At 35.9% G+C, this 16,248-nt stretch overlaps 1 protein-coding gene across 2 annotated transcripts in view; it reads right to left on the bottom strand.

Annotated features, from left to right (window-relative positions):
• ACAP2 (ArfGAP with coiled-coil, ankyrin repeat and PH domains 2) overlaps nt 1-16,248 on the bottom strand; it is a 58,312-nt gene that overhangs the window by 24,916 nt on the left and 17,148 nt on the right. For both annotated transcript variants that reach the window (XM_030455972.1, XM_030455973.1), the window contains exons 3-9: nt 14,066-14,185; nt 12,988-13,041; nt 10,608-10,666; nt 9,941-10,124; nt 7,667-7,711; nt 6,497-6,592; nt 3,045-3,119 (exon numbers count right to left, since the gene is read on the bottom strand). In XM_030455972.1, the coding sequence (XP_030311832.1) occupies nt 3,045-3,119; nt 6,497-6,592; nt 7,667-7,711; nt 9,941-10,124; nt 10,608-10,666; nt 12,988-13,041; nt 14,066-14,185 (633 nt within the window). The remainder of the gene's footprint in view (nt 1-3,044; nt 3,120-6,496; nt 6,593-7,666; nt 7,712-9,940; nt 10,125-10,607; nt 10,667-12,987; nt 13,042-14,065; nt 14,186-16,248) is intronic.

Raw genomic sequence — 16,248 nt, 5'->3', positions numbered from 1 at the left:
ACAAGTCACTTGAAATACAGGCACATCTTGGGTTTTTGAGACAGAAATTAGTTTGCATGACTCCTCAACTGCAGCTCTGGTTTATGCTTGCTTTATGATTGTGGTAGCATCTGGTTTCCTTATCACCTTGTTTACTCAAAATGTTAAAAATTTTCAAAAATTCTTCTCACTCCTGCTGTTTCCTGAGCAGTTCTTCAGATGAAGGTTTTTCTTTTTAATTAAAAAGGGAGTTGGATACACCAAACTATTTGAAATTCAAGACAAACATAGAATGCATGTAAGAATGAAATACTAGCCTCATCAAAAAGCTGAAAAGCCACAATGTTCTTTATGGGTCCAAGCAATTTAAAATTGTCCTACTTCAACTTTTTACAACAGCAATGGACTGCAAACTGCTTGCAAAACAAGAGTTACAAGTCTTAAGTGATAGTGACACTGACATCACTGTTTTGTCATGAATCTTTCCCCTTTAAAGTGCCCAAAATTGAATTGAAATGTCTAGATTAATTCAAACTATGTATTTCTACAGATTAGTACAGAAAAATAATTTCTCACTATAAAAAAATGGTTCCTGGTTAACTACTGAGTAAATAGAACATAGAACAAAAAACAAAAACAAACAAACAAAAAAAACCCCAAGCAACCAACCAAAAAAACCAAAAAAAACCAAACCCAAAAAACCACCAAAAAGACCTAACATCATTTCTCCTAAAAAAGAAATAGTGGTGACCAAGCCCTTCCATGACTTCTGTATTAGTCTCTCAGACAATAGCCTAATTAAATTGGATGATGACTATAAAGTGAGATGAGATATTAAATTAGTGCAATTATTCTGCATGCATATGCACATATATGCAAACATAGGTAGTGGGTGGGTAGGTGTGTGCACATGTGCACTTACCTATACATTTCAGAAAAGGAACTGTTCTCTATCCACACAATGAAGAAAGGGCATCATTCTGAAGCGTTAGATTAAAACTTCAGTATATTAAATTCATATATGTTTCATGGAATATTAAACACAAAAAGCAGAATTTTCAGTAGTTACAAAACATGGAAGGATTTGGCACTGGAAGAGTTGGGAACATATGCCTCAGAGGCAGCCCAGTAGAAAGCAATATTATAAGCCATGAAAAGAGAACAGACAACAAGATTGCAGTCCTGGTCAAGTTGACCCAATGACAAACAATGATAGAAAGAACAAGATCCAAGGCATAAGGCAGTTAAAGATTATGAAATCCTGATGAGCTGGAAACAAATTTGGTGGGAAGGTTGGGAAAAATCAAATAGGAGGTATAAAAAAGACAATTTGAGTAAGAAATCAAGAAAACTATTTTATAAGCTCTAAGGAATCTCCAACAAAGCATGTCCTGCAAAGCCTAGATGCATTATTCCAGGCATCATCAGCACAAAACAATGCATCCATGACCTCACCAATAAGGACAGGAGACAGCATATACAACTTGAAGCACAGAGATGGCACAAAATTGTTCCTGATTTTAACTGAATGTCAATATATAAATAACCTTATGATGACCACCATTTGTACTAGAAACCAACAATGTTTACATTACATGCATAGCTCAAAGTTTCATGTTGCTTACAAATTTCAGTAACCATTGATATAATTAGAAAGTTTACCTGTAAAGCAGCCTTAGGCAGCGTTTGAAATAAAAGCAGAGACCATAAACACTACTGACAACAGCAATGACCATAATTCACAGTAACAAGTTATTATCTCTGTAGTTGATTACAAGATAATTGCCCATGATTTACATTCTTCACTGCTGTTTTAACAGTAAAACCCTTGCTACTGCCCACCCTAGAAACTAGGCCTACTGAGCCCACACAAATTAACACTCGAACATCAACATTAATTCTCAAGTTTCATCTCTTTCCTATCTCCCTTCTTTCTTCCCCTCTCCTCACTCTCTTATCTCCTGTCTGCCCTCAAATTCAGCACATCAAGTGCTGCCCTAGAACCCATCACCTGTCTGCTCCCTGTCACACTAACACCAATCCTAATGCTGTTAATCCCACCAATGCTCCCATCCCACCAACTCCTGCAGGAATTTTCAGCAACCAAAAATTTTACCTTTTCACATTATTTACTCCTACTAAGGCTACCTAAATTAGCATATTAGCATGTTTTCATTCCTGAATTTATTTGTTCTTCAGATTTCATTTACATTAAGCTTTTTTTAAATTTATGCTGCCTGAACAGGTAAAGGATGTATTTGAATGAGAGTAAAAAGTGCTGCAATACCCTTCAACTGGTACCTAGCCCTTTCAAAAGCACCTGCAGCATTAGACTACCAGAGAGTTCAGTGGAAATGTTTTTAACTTTTAGCATTATACCTGCAAAACCAATAGTGGCCTAGAGCGTCGGAAACCTCCAAACTAACATCATTCTCCAAACTAACATCATTCTAACATGAAGTATTTCCATTTTTGTCAACAAGCAAAAAAAAAAAAAAAAAAGAATTGTTGCATATACAAACTTTCAGAAAAAAACAGCAATTTAACATTACCACTTTCGCATTTGTTGAACACCACACATTAGACAGCCTTTGCAAAACTTTACTTCTATTCTTCACATGCAACAGCACCTACCATACTACCTCCAAGTGCTGCACTTGCATTTGGCATGGTCCAAAAAGAAAGTGATACATATGAATGACTGAAGGACTGTACAGTGTGTACACCTCTGCTATAGACACACAGGAAGGAAAGATAAACTTTCACATCTATATTGAATCCAAGATGTAATAAGAATTAAGAGTTCTAATGAAATGTAGAGTTCTAGCATACAAATACATGATAATGTTCCACTTATGCTTCATTGAAAATTAAACATAATATTATGTTCTGTAATATAAAATTTGTATCTGCAATCCAATGCTACAGTTCATGATGTGTAAGTCTATTTCTCTGCACTAAAGGTACCAGCCCTCACAGTTCCCATGCAGAGAAGCACTGCTGGGGAGAGATGCCAGAGATACAAAAATGTGTGTACAGTCTGCCTTTTACATTCTGTGAAGTACCTTTTGTTGAATAGTGGAGTGCCTTTGCTCCATATCTCTCTTCTCCTTTGCAGCATCTACAGCCAACTGATCCAGCTGTAAAGAGAAACAGAAAATTGGATCTTTATCTAAAGAGAAATTTGGCTTGGTAGATTCCATAATGCTGACAAAAAAGAACACATTATGTCTAGACATTGCATGACTTGAGTTTTATTTGCATAGTAAAATTACTTTGCTGGTCACAAAGCGTTTACCTTGAATAACCACTGAAGCCTGGTTTACAGCACTTGCACTACCATCCTGAATTAACCTCTGTGAAGGGTGTACATTTCTTGTGAGCCTTATAAGAGATGTTTCAAAGAACAGCATGGTGCCAAGCATATGCGACTCTGTACCGCATTGGTGCTCAGTCTCTGAAGAGAATGACTCATGGTTTAGCTGCTCCTGCTGGCTGCCTGGCCAGTGCAGCAGCAAAAAAACAGAAGGAGCAAATGCTAGGGATTTTTCCCCTCTACAAGGCAGGGAACTGCCTGAACCAGGCTTTTTTATTGATAGTTTTGATCAGGTCCCCAGCAGTATTTGAACAAGATTCCTTAAATCTTAGGCAGAGATACTGAAACAGTTTCTAGCTGCAGAAATCACAACATGATTTTGCAAAAGAAACTGTCACGACAGGTAGAATTTAAGTTATCATCCTTTTAAAGACTGTGAATACGAAGACACTACCAAAAATGTGCTGCAAGCACATCTATAGTAGCACATACAAACTTTCTCCTTTTAAAAACAAAAGGAAAAAAAAGGCAGGAAATGTAATATATCCTGTAAAACTGTAAGGCTTCTGGTTTGGGTTGTTTTTCTGTTTGTTTGTTTGCCCCTCAACTTTTTTCCAGATGCTTAAATAGAATATGGTAAAGTGGATGAGCATATGCTGCCTGAAAAGACAGCTGAAAAGTTAGCTTGGTGACACTGGAATCTGATGAGCTCCTCCCTTATCCAGCATGTAACCTTAGACTGCTGTTAACCCCAGTCACAGCATCCCACTGACTTCCTATGCTGTGCTGAACACAGCAGGCAGCTCACAGCCTCAGATTTGTGGGATAGACCTCATTTTACTCCAGGCCTGGAACAAGGAGGCCAGGAACAGTGTGCAACAGCTGTTTTCCAGCTGAAGTCAGCTACGTGGCAGAGGGCACAGTATGACTAACAGAACCTCTAATTCACACACAAATAGGATTGCCTCCACCCATTCTCATAACCACAATCAAGATCCAACTGTGGCCCCACTGTTGTATTTCCCCTGCTTGAAATGATACGAGAGAAAAAGGGGATAACAACTGGCTCTTATACCTGGAGACAGTCTCCAACAATTAAGAAGTCATAAGAGTTGGGACATATGGATCCAATTCTTAGTTTGTTTCCCCACACACTTTTTCTCTGGCTCCAATGACTATACCAGGACTTCCATGCCTTACAGGTACTGTGAATATGGACACATTAAAGACTGAAGTGTCCAAATGTCATATGTACATAGCTATGACTTTAAAATTATGCAAGAGTCTCTAAAACAGAGACTGGACTGTCATTGTACTCAAGGACTGTTTCACACCAAGAACCTTGGAAAAACAATTCTGTTGTGATAAAGATGAGAACTGGTCCAACTGCTGATCAAGACTTTATAGGAATGAAGTTTCTTACTAAATTCACACTCAGGAATCTGCACACACACAAAAAAATCTTCCTCCAACCTCCTTTTTGCTAGACAAAAGAGAAAGTAGCCATGTTAAGGGCAATTATCACTTATTTATCTAAATAAAAGCCTTTGAGGATACATTTACCACAATATAAGTGCCAAAAGGAAGTTCTTAACAGCATCTCATTTCACCATTCACTTTTCTAACTATCAAGACAGCATGAAATCATTCCAGTTTCCAAACTCAGACCAGAGTTTCTTCTTTTCACGCTTGTAAACAATACATCAACTGTCTTAAACAAAAAAGACCATCAGCATACAACTATCAAGAGAAGTGGACAATCACATAACTAAACTAGGAATATCCCAGTCATTATACGAGTAGTCTTCAAAAATTTAGGTTTTCAAAATACTGCATTTACTAGTAAATATATTTTTACAAAGATATAGTGCTACAGCTTGTATTCTGTAGAGAACTGAGACTAAAACTCATAGCTTTTTGAATAGTCATCTCAGAATGAAAATTCAAGTAGTTTCTTTTTAAGCTAACAGTGCATTTCACGTGAAAAGTGCCCAATACAGTAATTGCCATGCAAAGGATTATATTACTCTTGTGTGCTATTAAGATTACCCTACAATGATTTGATTCAAGTAATAATTTTACCCTGCTTAATCTGGTTCTGTCATGTAAACCAGTTATTTTGAAAATGCAAAGCATTCAAAAATGTTAAGATCACTTTATTATTTAAGATCACTTCAACTTCAGTCTTCAGGTGCTGTTAAAACTCATGATTAAGATCATACACAAAAATTACCTAGGAATCAAAACTTACTAACTAACAGAAGGAATCCAACAGTATTATCGGAAAAAGATAGTAAATCCCTGTTTTATGTCACAACATAATTTCTGTCTGACCTGCTAATGGCAGAAGCTTCAACCAATACAAACCACAAAGCCATTGACTGTTAAACTTTAAGCTGTTTACAAGCATTTCAGTCACACAAAAATATCCATTACTTACATGCCAAGGTCTGCCACAACAGAATAATTCAGCAAGTTGCTTAACTTTAGGGTCTTCAGTCTATCTCCAATTGCAATATATTTTAAACACTCTCAGGTTCAGATTTTCTAAATTTAACTCCTTCAGTTGCTATGATACCAGGACCAAAATGAATGTTACACAGTGCTCCTTACCAGATCAAATAAAAGAATGAACAGCCATTAAAAAATAACCTTGGGCTTCTTGCTCAAATAATCTCTATGAAATGGAAACCCTCACTGAAAACTTTGAAGTTGCAACAGTGTGCTCTTAAACAAGAAAACTGGGCATGTGTAATCTCAGTTTTCCGCTGCTTATTAAAATCAGTCTTCTGTTTTATGGTCTGAAGTTGCTAACAAATTTTATTTTTGGCACCCTGCATAATTCATGCAGTAAATAATATATACAAATAGAAGGAAAAAAAAAATCTTACTTTTATTGTTAAAAATATTTATAATATGGGTCATACATACAAAAATTTAAAACAAATCAATCCAGACTTCTGAATACCCTAGAGAACCTCAAATAGCTCTACAATATGTAAATCCTAATGTTACTATTAACTTCAGTAAACAGAACTTTCCGTTTCTGTTGTCATTCAAACCACTTACAGTTTATTTTTATACTTTACATTTATCAATACAGCTCCCTTTTTGTTGAATTAACATATCTGACATGTATGCATATATCAAGTTTTCATCCATTTCAGCAAACAGTTATGAACAGTTGAAGTAATTCGTTACCTGTGCACCAAGATCTTTCATGTAGGGTTCAAGTTCACTAAAAAGATCATAGCCTTGATGGAAAAAAGCCAGATGTGCATACATAAATGATAACATCTAGAAAGAAAGAAGTATATTTTTAAAAGGACAGATATTTCAGTTATGACAAATATATCACAACTAATCCATGTGAACAAGCCTAAACCAATTCTAGCATTAATTTCTGCTCTACTGTGTTCTGGCAATTTTACATCAATCTCATAGAGTTTCTAATGTAAATGGACATCTATGATAAAGGCAACAAAGAATCAAGTCCAAAAAATTTCAAATCAGTTAACAGGATTAACTCCATTGAAAAAACAATCTACTTCAGAAGAAAATTAATTCATGTCACCTGAAACTTCTTATATCCTGTTTAACTAGGACATAAGTTAGTGAGTGGCTACAGAATATGTTTACTAATGATACAAAATCATAATCTTTATTAACATAGTTGAGAAGACTGGTCAGTCTTAAAAAAGAAAACCAGTTGGAAAGATGCAGAGCAGATTGTCAAGTAACTATAAAGCTGTACTTCAGCTGAAGTTTTTGTTATTTCAAGGAATTCAGGAAGTTATGGGAGTGCAACTTTAGAATTTTGAATGAAAAGTGCCATTTAATTTGGCACTCTCTACCTCACTATATGTTCCACAGAGAAAATAAGCAGAAAAGGGAATACAGTCAGAAGAGAATCAGCGTGCAGATATCACTGTATATTAATCAGAAATACAATATGTTTTGGTTTGGTATCTGCTATTACAACAGGCTATTTACATAAAACCATCATTTTTGTACAAAAAGCTGAATCCATCTGATAATAGACTGTAAGTATTTACTGTTTATAAATTAATACAACAAACCTAAACAGCAGAATTCTTGGCAAAGTTCTATTTTAACCATGAAACACATACCTAAGAGTCAACATTAATGCAAACGTTGAAGTGCTCAAATCTGAACCAAAAGGATTGCCAAAACCAGCTAGGCATCTATGCCCAGTTATAGGAGAGACCAAACTGACTGTCACCAAAGCACCAAATGCACTGGTAATATTTTGATAAGTGAAAGGACTAAATTTTTAATATACTGTTTTGCAGGCACATTTTTTATTTCAAATTATTTAACTATTTTCTACACAGAAGAATAAAGTCTTACCGATTTTAAGATTTCTGCTCTCCTTTTAGACTGAAGAACGTTGATCTAGAAAAAAAGTGCAACTTATTTTATCCAAATGATCTCTACAGGAGTAAGCTTCAAATTACTACCAAACAACCATATCAAAGCCAAACCACTGGAAGAACAGAATTCAGTATCAGACTTCACAAAGCACTTCTTTTAAAGGAAGATACATGCTAATTTTGTAATGTTCAAGTGATGGAATCAGAAAGCTTGTGAAGCTAGAATTTCCCAGTGTTGGTCAAGTTTCTTTTTTATTAGAAGGATAAATACAAGCCATCATGTGCTAGCTAGAAGTAATACAATACACCTTTCAAGCAAAGAAAATTGGCACCAATTTCCAAGAGACTGAATTCAAGATGTTTCAAATACTCTGACAGTTATGAACTAACCCAGCCCACCAGTTTCTTGATGAAGCTGCACCCAGCACAGCTGCTGTCTCCTTCCAAGGAGAGGAAAGGATATGGATTGTTTATTTTTCTTCTCAGACTGACTTTGGCTGAAGTGTACGCAAACTGGGATTTACCCCAGACTTTGAAACAAGCAAGATCATAATAGCTTCAACAAGTAATTTTTATATATATTTGCATATCCAAACTAACTTAAGTTACTGACCAATGGTGTTACCCTAGAACTTCAAGAATTCAACACTACATAGAAAAAATATCTGATTTTTCATATTCAAACAAGGATAGTTCCTCTATCCTCTTTGTCCCCTAATCCTTAAGGCTGTTATCCAGAACTACAGCTTTTACTTTAAAAGCCCCATTTAGCTGAAACATACTTGATTCTGTAATTTAACACCTGTCAGTTTAAAATTCCAGCAAAATAAACAAACTTACTGAAGCTATAATCAAAACCAGATTGTACCTATAAAACCCAAACAGTTGGTATTTTTGAAAACCTGCAGCAAAAATAGTTAAATTTGTTTATATGAAATAAACCTTGGGCTTGTGAGAAAAAACAAAAAATAGAGTTCAGAGCTAACATAGTCACAGAGAGACCATACTTGTGAAGTCTCTTTTTCCGAAGAGTCACCCAGGTAGAAAGAATTGCTAAAGATGAATTAATTTTTGTCTCCATTAAGTGATGCTGAAACATTCCCCTGTTACCCTAAATGCATCTTACTTGTTCAAAATAAGCTCATACTTTGAGCGTACAAATTCCAGGAGGCAAACAATCTGCAGTTCAATGCACAGACAAGGAGCTGGCCTATAGTAGCAACTGCCAGCTTCCCTCCCTCACCCCATTACTACTTTATGTTAATACAAATAATCAAGTGGAACATAATTCACGCGACTTTTCAAACAATGAAATGAACGTTGTCCTTAGTGTTCAAAAGGCACAAGTCAAGTGTTGACCACTGACCGCCAGATCTATGCACGTGCCTGGGCTGGTCAGATCCAGTTCCACTTCACAGATGACACATGCAGGCTAGAGAACAGTTAACTGAACGTTAAATAACTGACTGGACTGTCACAAATACAGAGGATAATGTCTAATACAAAACCAACATGATTTTAAACTGTTATTCTCTGTTTGTTCACTGGAGAACCTCAGATCCATTCAGGTGCACCCAACCCCTCACACCACCCGAGTTGCAACAAACCCGTTTTGCTGTAGTTGTGGCACAGTATGAAACAGATTTTAAGTATTGACAGAAAAATGTATTATTATTTCTTAACATTCACAGTAGTAGGACAAAGGACACCTCTCAACAAATTTATCGGAGATCCAGAACAAAAAGCAGATGAGTAGTTATGTTCTTGATTTCCCCTGTGGCATGGTGCCAAACTACTAAGCTTCTGGACAAGTAGGATTTGTTAAATAAAACTCAAAGCAAACAGCTGACCAACACTCTGTATCAGAATTATTCAGGAAATTTCTATTTCCTCAGCTGGGCTACAGTTTTTACTTCAAGTATGTAAGGAACTAGAGCACAGGCAACTCACCAAATGCATTTAACCTAAGCATCAAGCAAATACTGCTTTCCCAAAATTAATGTTCACATTGAAAACTGAATTGTCATCACAGCAACAGCACTGAATAGCAAAGCATTAAGCAATAAGAATGCATCAAGTAAATTAATTTTGCTCAGATTTCATTAAAAATAAATTACTTGCAGACAAAGTTATTCCTTTTTCACTGTATCTTGAGAGCTTCCAAGAAGCTTACAGCATGACCTTCTCAAGGACAGATATCAACTATACATAGCAGATGGTTTTGAAAAATAACTTTTATAGCTGCACTTACCTGAAGAACATAATCCAGAGCTATGTGTCGAAAACATTTTCGTGTAGCAGTCAGAATATTGGTTGCTTCCTCCACTTCATGTTGCTTATTTCTTTGAACTTGGGCATTTTTTACTAGAGCATTCTCTTTTTCTTCGCTAACTTTCTCAAACTGTTTCTTTGCATCTTTAAATTTCCTAATGTCTCTAAAGACAAAGATGGATAACAAATTAATTCCATAGTATTAAACACTGTGAAGAGTGTTTAAAGACACACTAGACAGACCATACTCAGACTGTTACGCCTAGTTTCTTTCCTTTCATATTCTTTAATAATTACTTGAATCAAATGGAAATCCTACAAAGTATGATAGCAGATTCTCTGTCTTTCTCTTGAGGAAAGGATGAAATTGAAATGTTAACAAAAGCATCCTATGCTTACTGGGGGAAAGCTTGATAAGCAGCCTTTTCCCCTAAGCAACATGCAATTAACTCACACTATTTCTATATTTCTGCAGCTGTATCTAAAACCTCATTGATTTGGGGCAATTTTCTCTTTTTACAAGCTTCAATACAAACTTGTCAATTTATGTCTAGATATTTTCAATAAAGATTCACCGACCCATTTGGATCAGATGGCTTTCAATTCTATTTTACCTATAGTTCCCCCACTACAACTGCATAACTTACTCTTTAACAAAAGTTTGAAGCTGTGCTTTGATTGATCTTTGGGTTTGGTCAAACAGTATCTGAAAGAAAAGCATAGTTAATAACTTAAGTCAAGAACTTATGAATACTGCTAACTACTCATTTCAGAAAGAGACATTGTTATTACGCAGAATTAGATGAGAAATATTAAACCAATGGGTTTCTAATATAAAAACAAAATAGTTTCAAAACGGTTCTGAAATACAAAATAAATAAGGAATAAAATGAAAATAACACAATAAGTCTTTCCTTTCAAACTGTGGTTATAAGGAGAGAAGAGCTCCTGACATCTCAGTGTCATCCTAAAAATGTAAGACATGCCTACTATCATAGAATGTTTTTTAATAAGATTATGAAACAGTCAAGAATATTACTGTACAAACACAGCCTTGAAGAAACAACTTTGAATGTGAAATAATTACTTCTGTTGATTCCTACAGACTTTCACAATGAATTGACAAATAAAATATAAATGAAACTATAGAAAGAGCATGGTCTTAGTTTCTGGTAAAAAACAGATTGAAATTAATGCTGAAATTATAGATCAGTAATTAGTATAACTCCTAATTAGAATAATTAGTATAATCTCCTTTACATAATATGCTTGCAGAAAAACACCTACTGTTGAACTGCTAAGAAGGAGGGCTGCTTCTTTTAAACATGCTTCTCAAATTTCTTAAGATTTGGAGGAGGGGCCAGAATATAATCTTCTCATTCAAATGGTAAAATTTGAGAAATTCAAGTTTCCAAGGCCAAAGCATACCTGAATGTTAGACAACTTGTATTTTTTCTCATGACCTCAGAAATTATAACTGAAGAATGAAAAAGCACATTCATTCAGCTTCATATCTGCCCTTTGAATTTTAGAACAGGATGGAAAAGGTCAATTGATTTGGGGAAGATCCTTTTAACGCTCATCACTGTGCAGGCCACAAATGATGCCTGAATTTCCAACTGCTCTACACTCTCCACTCTGCATTAAGGAAACATACAAGGCATGATCACAAAAAAAAAAACAGAGGTGAAAGAACACAAGGAAGTAGTAGCTGGACCAATTGAACATAATCTTGTCCAAAAGGTAAATATCTTCAAGTGTTAAAAAGTTTTACTGAAAAAGAAAGTCAAGAACTCCAAGTTTCAGGTCAAATGTTTTCTTTAAATGTTTTCATTTTCAGTTTTTGTATCCACAAAATGAAAAGCTGTGCAATGTCAACTACTGACAACAAAACCCTTACCCGATTGTTTCTCTTTTCTATAAAGACTGAGGAATGGAAGAGATTACCAAGTTTAAATCACTCATTAACAGTGGTACCATATCCTCCACCCAGCCTCCATTTTTTTTTGATGTTTTCAACACCCAATGGGATAAAGCTCTAAGGAACCTGCTCTAGCCTCAGAGCTGAGCCGTATTTAGGCAGGCAGTTGAACCAGACAAGTCCTGAGGACCCTCCAGCCTGAAATGTCCAATATCTAACAGCAGCAACTGGAAGATCCTGTTTGTTATCCCTCTTTGAGAAACCAGAAAAACAGACAACTAAAATAAAGAACTGGAAGTCATGCTAGGACTACTCCCACTACTGACATTTAAGCTTGCCAGTGCCCAAGGAGTGCACCAATCAAGATCAATACTGAAGGAGTATAAGCAGATGGGAACTCAACTGATTAGTGGACTCCCAGATACATGAGCCTTGTAATTTTGCATACAGTAATGAAGAGGAAAAAATGCTAGGCAGAAAAAGACATACACATACACTTTCCCTAGAAGACCAGAAAAAAGTACCCAGCCCATGATCTGACTAGATTTACAGCCTTTCCAACACACAACCTTTCACACACTCCAAGTCTAAGAAAACGGCTACTTGCCATAAGCTACTTAAAGCTACTCCCCCACTGCTGGATCAGTGAAGATGCTGCATTAGTCTGGTTCCCAGCCTCATACATGGCAAAGCCTCATATAACAAAACAGACAGACACCTGGGTCTCAGTGGGACCATCTCCTACCACTCCCTCCTTTCTCCAGAGGATGCCTTTCTCTCCTTTCTTCCTTTACCTTTTTCTCACTTGCAATGAGTCTACTGCCAAACTGGTCAGGAACAGATCTGACACTGAGCTCATAAGATAGCAAAGCTTAGAAATTCTAAACAAAAGATAGAGAGAAAAATCTGCAGCAAAAGGGATATTCATAAATATTTCATAGACAAAACACAGATAAAATACCTACAATTATAGAATGAGAAGCATATAATACCATTAAAACCCTGATTTTGCAAATACTATCAACAAGAAAAGCTTCATCATTATTCTGTTCCAAATATAACTGGAGGCAAGGTATCAGTGTCATATTTCAGCTAGAAATACTTACATTGTGATAATTGATCATTTCCTGTAATGTGTCAGAGAACTTGGTCAAACTGGTCTGCAAAAAAGGAAAACAAATTGGTTTAAGTTAAGCCCAGCCGAACACACAGCATAAAAGCAACACTTTGGAGGTTTACAGCTTTTCAGTGAAGAACTTGGGAACTGATTTACCTTAGCATGTCTTATTAAACTATAACCATTATGCTAGAAGGAGAACAAAGGGGTAATATCAAATTAAACTATTGAAGCTGCAGGCAACAAAAATACATTACTGCTACCTGCCTGCATATATAGGACTAAATTGAAGCAAAGCAGGAAAAATTCTAATTAACCAAAATGCCTGAACTATGGAAAATTTGCATAATTTGACACATTGATTTACCATCTTTAATATTACACTACTTAGTATTTACTAATGTTTAATAATAGTATTCAAAAAAACTGGTTCCTATATTGCAGTCATCAGTACACACAGATTTCCTGTAGGAACTACAGACATTAAATATAGATGATATACACAGAAACATGCGCATAATTACTAACTGCATATTACACAATATCATACCTAATTTTCAAGTAACATAAACAGGAAATACTCTGTTTTCCAATTTGGCCTAATAAGACATCACTCTGAGTCTATACCAAAGTGGACTCTTTACATTTAAAAAAGAAAATTTCTGTGTATTAAAGGGTCAGTTCCAGAACCTAAGATCAACTCAGGGAATTAAGTTGCAGAGAACTGGCTCTTAGGGTACCATGACCAGATCACCTTCATTTAGCAAAGAAAACAGGACTTCACAGCTTCAACCCTTCTCCACTCCTCCCAAGTTGACTATTCCTAACCTAATACATATTTTCTGGAATTGGAAATCTCTTGCCATTGCAGGTTAAAGCTGAAACTAAACAGCATACACACTTGCAAAGCACCACAGTCAAAACAAGCTCACTCAAAACATCTTAAATAAAAAGGAGCAAAAAGGCAAGTAGTAGTATCAACCTCAGCTCCTTCTCTTGCCAGAGGCAATTTTACCCTTATTAAATTACACTTTTCTCCTTCCACTTTCATCTCATAAAGAACTTACCTCAACCAATGCATCTTTACAGGAATACTGTGCAAGGTCTCTAATTCCATTCATGAACTGCTTGTTGGCTGTGCAGAATGCTTTCCCAGTATCAATCATTGCAATACAAAGCTTCACCAGCTAAAAAGGAAAAATTGACAAAGTGGAAGTGTTTTACACCACCATGTAAAGATGAAACACACTGAGCTTAGTTCAGTGTTAAGAAACAAATATTTCCAAAGTTAAAATCCAAGTTTACTGAGCATCTGATTGGCCACTGAGAAAATCTACGCTATAGATTTTTTTTCTTTTTTGTTGTTACCTGAGAGTCCACACTTATTTGGAGAAAGAAGGCTGCATGAGAGCAGAAAGTGGAGCAACTAAACATAATTAGTTAGAACCCCAGCAAATTATGTGTTTTATGGTTTGAGAGGAAAAACACAAAAAAACAAAAAGCCCAAAACAAACAACAAAACCCCACACTGATTGTTTCATTGAGAGGCACAAGAAAGCAAAAGATTTTCTGCACAAAGCAGAACTGAAGAAAGATGGTGCCATCTCACAAGGTGAAATCAATTGTTTCCACTTATGCAACAGATCAGTGCCTGTCTCTGATGGGTTTCCATCCCTAGTGCTGTGCTGAAGTCATCACCTTAGCTTCCATGGTACTGTAGAGTCTGATATGAAAGCCGTCAGTATTTTGTGACAAACATTTTCTGCTTCCTGAACCATTTATGCACTTTGTCATTAAACAAAGAAATGATTAGTACAATCACCAAGATGCTAATTTGAGATAAGCTATATTATAATTGTGATCCCTACTCTAACCCAAACTGAGAATACAACCAGGTTAAACCTTCACCTCAAAGATTTTGAGGGTGTCAGACAAATTTTCATCAAGAATAACATAGTAGCATTTGATCCCATGTTGGGGCAAGGAGACCACCCAAGTGACCTTCCTGCATTATTGACCCAGTAGTTTTTATGTTGACTGAGATCCTCTTAGCAAAAAAAGAAAACAGAGCAGCTCCCACATTCTGATGAATGGCCAAGTTGCTTGAACAATGAACAGAAAAATCACTATCAACATAAACCTTCTTTTTTTTAATTCACGTTTGTGTAGAGTTCACAACCTGGAAGCCAGCATCCTCTTCCAGACCAAAAAAAACCCACAGATAATGTAGCCCAACGTCACAATTATGGAACAATAAAACTAGGTTTAGTATGAGTAACTGAGCAGAAAAAGTTACCAACACTGAACAAATCATTATCCTCAGGCCATAGTTATTTCAACTCACTCAAGAGACTTGGCTTTCACTTTAAGCTTTGTACCAGATAACTTGTACTGCACATTACAGTTACACTACTTAAATATTTACTTTTTGTACTTGGTCTCTTATCAGGGGAGCAATTGGGTTTGGGTATTTTTGTCTTAAAGAGCACTAGGATACTGTGTCAGGGCAAGAATACTACAATTACAGCTTTTACATGATAGAATGCTATACTTGACACTGGCCCCCTGCAAGAAGATTGGGGGAAGGCCCTGAATAATATCTCAAGGAATCTGAGAATTCTTTTCCCTTCAAAATGACCCTTTTAGACTGGTGGAAAAAAAACTTCTGAGATAGATCTTTTAGATCTTTTAAATACTTACATGCTTTATTCTACCGAAAGAGATTCATCACGCCTGTAGTAAAAAAGTGTCTTGTACTCGGTTACACTCGGTATGTGTACTGGAGTACACACACTTGGTGTGTACTGGCAGTTCACACCAAATCAAAACTAAGTATCTTAAATTTATTTTGAAAGAGCAACTGGTTACATTATTAACTACATAAGCTAGAAATGTTATTTTAAGAAGTAACAAAAAGTCTTCAGAATTAACACTACACTTGAGACTGACTTTTGACTCTTTCTGAAGCCAACTCGCAGCTGCAGGAACAAAAATTGCTACTCAAAATGCAGCTAAGAAAGTTAACAACTGATCTCTCCCTACCACATTAAAACAGAGGCAATAGTAATTTTAAACATCTAGCACAAAATGCTAAGGAAAGGAGACTTTCTATATATGTAAACAAAAAATGAGTCGCTCTCAAAATACTGGCAATGAAAGAACAAAGGCCTCCAAATGACTACTGGTTAAGAAACAAATAAATGCATTTAAAGGTACTGAAAAGACTTTACGTACAACCTTTTAGATACAT

The sequence above is a fragment of the Calypte anna genome, chromosome 9 (assembly GCF_003957555.1).
Source record: "Calypte anna isolate BGI_N300 chromosome 9, bCalAnn1_v1.p, whole genome shotgun sequence".
Lineage (NCBI taxonomy): Eukaryota > Metazoa > Chordata > Aves > Apodiformes > Trochilidae > Calypte > Calypte anna.
Note: the sequence above shows the minus strand (reverse complement) of the source record. Positions and strands in the feature narration are given on the sequence as shown.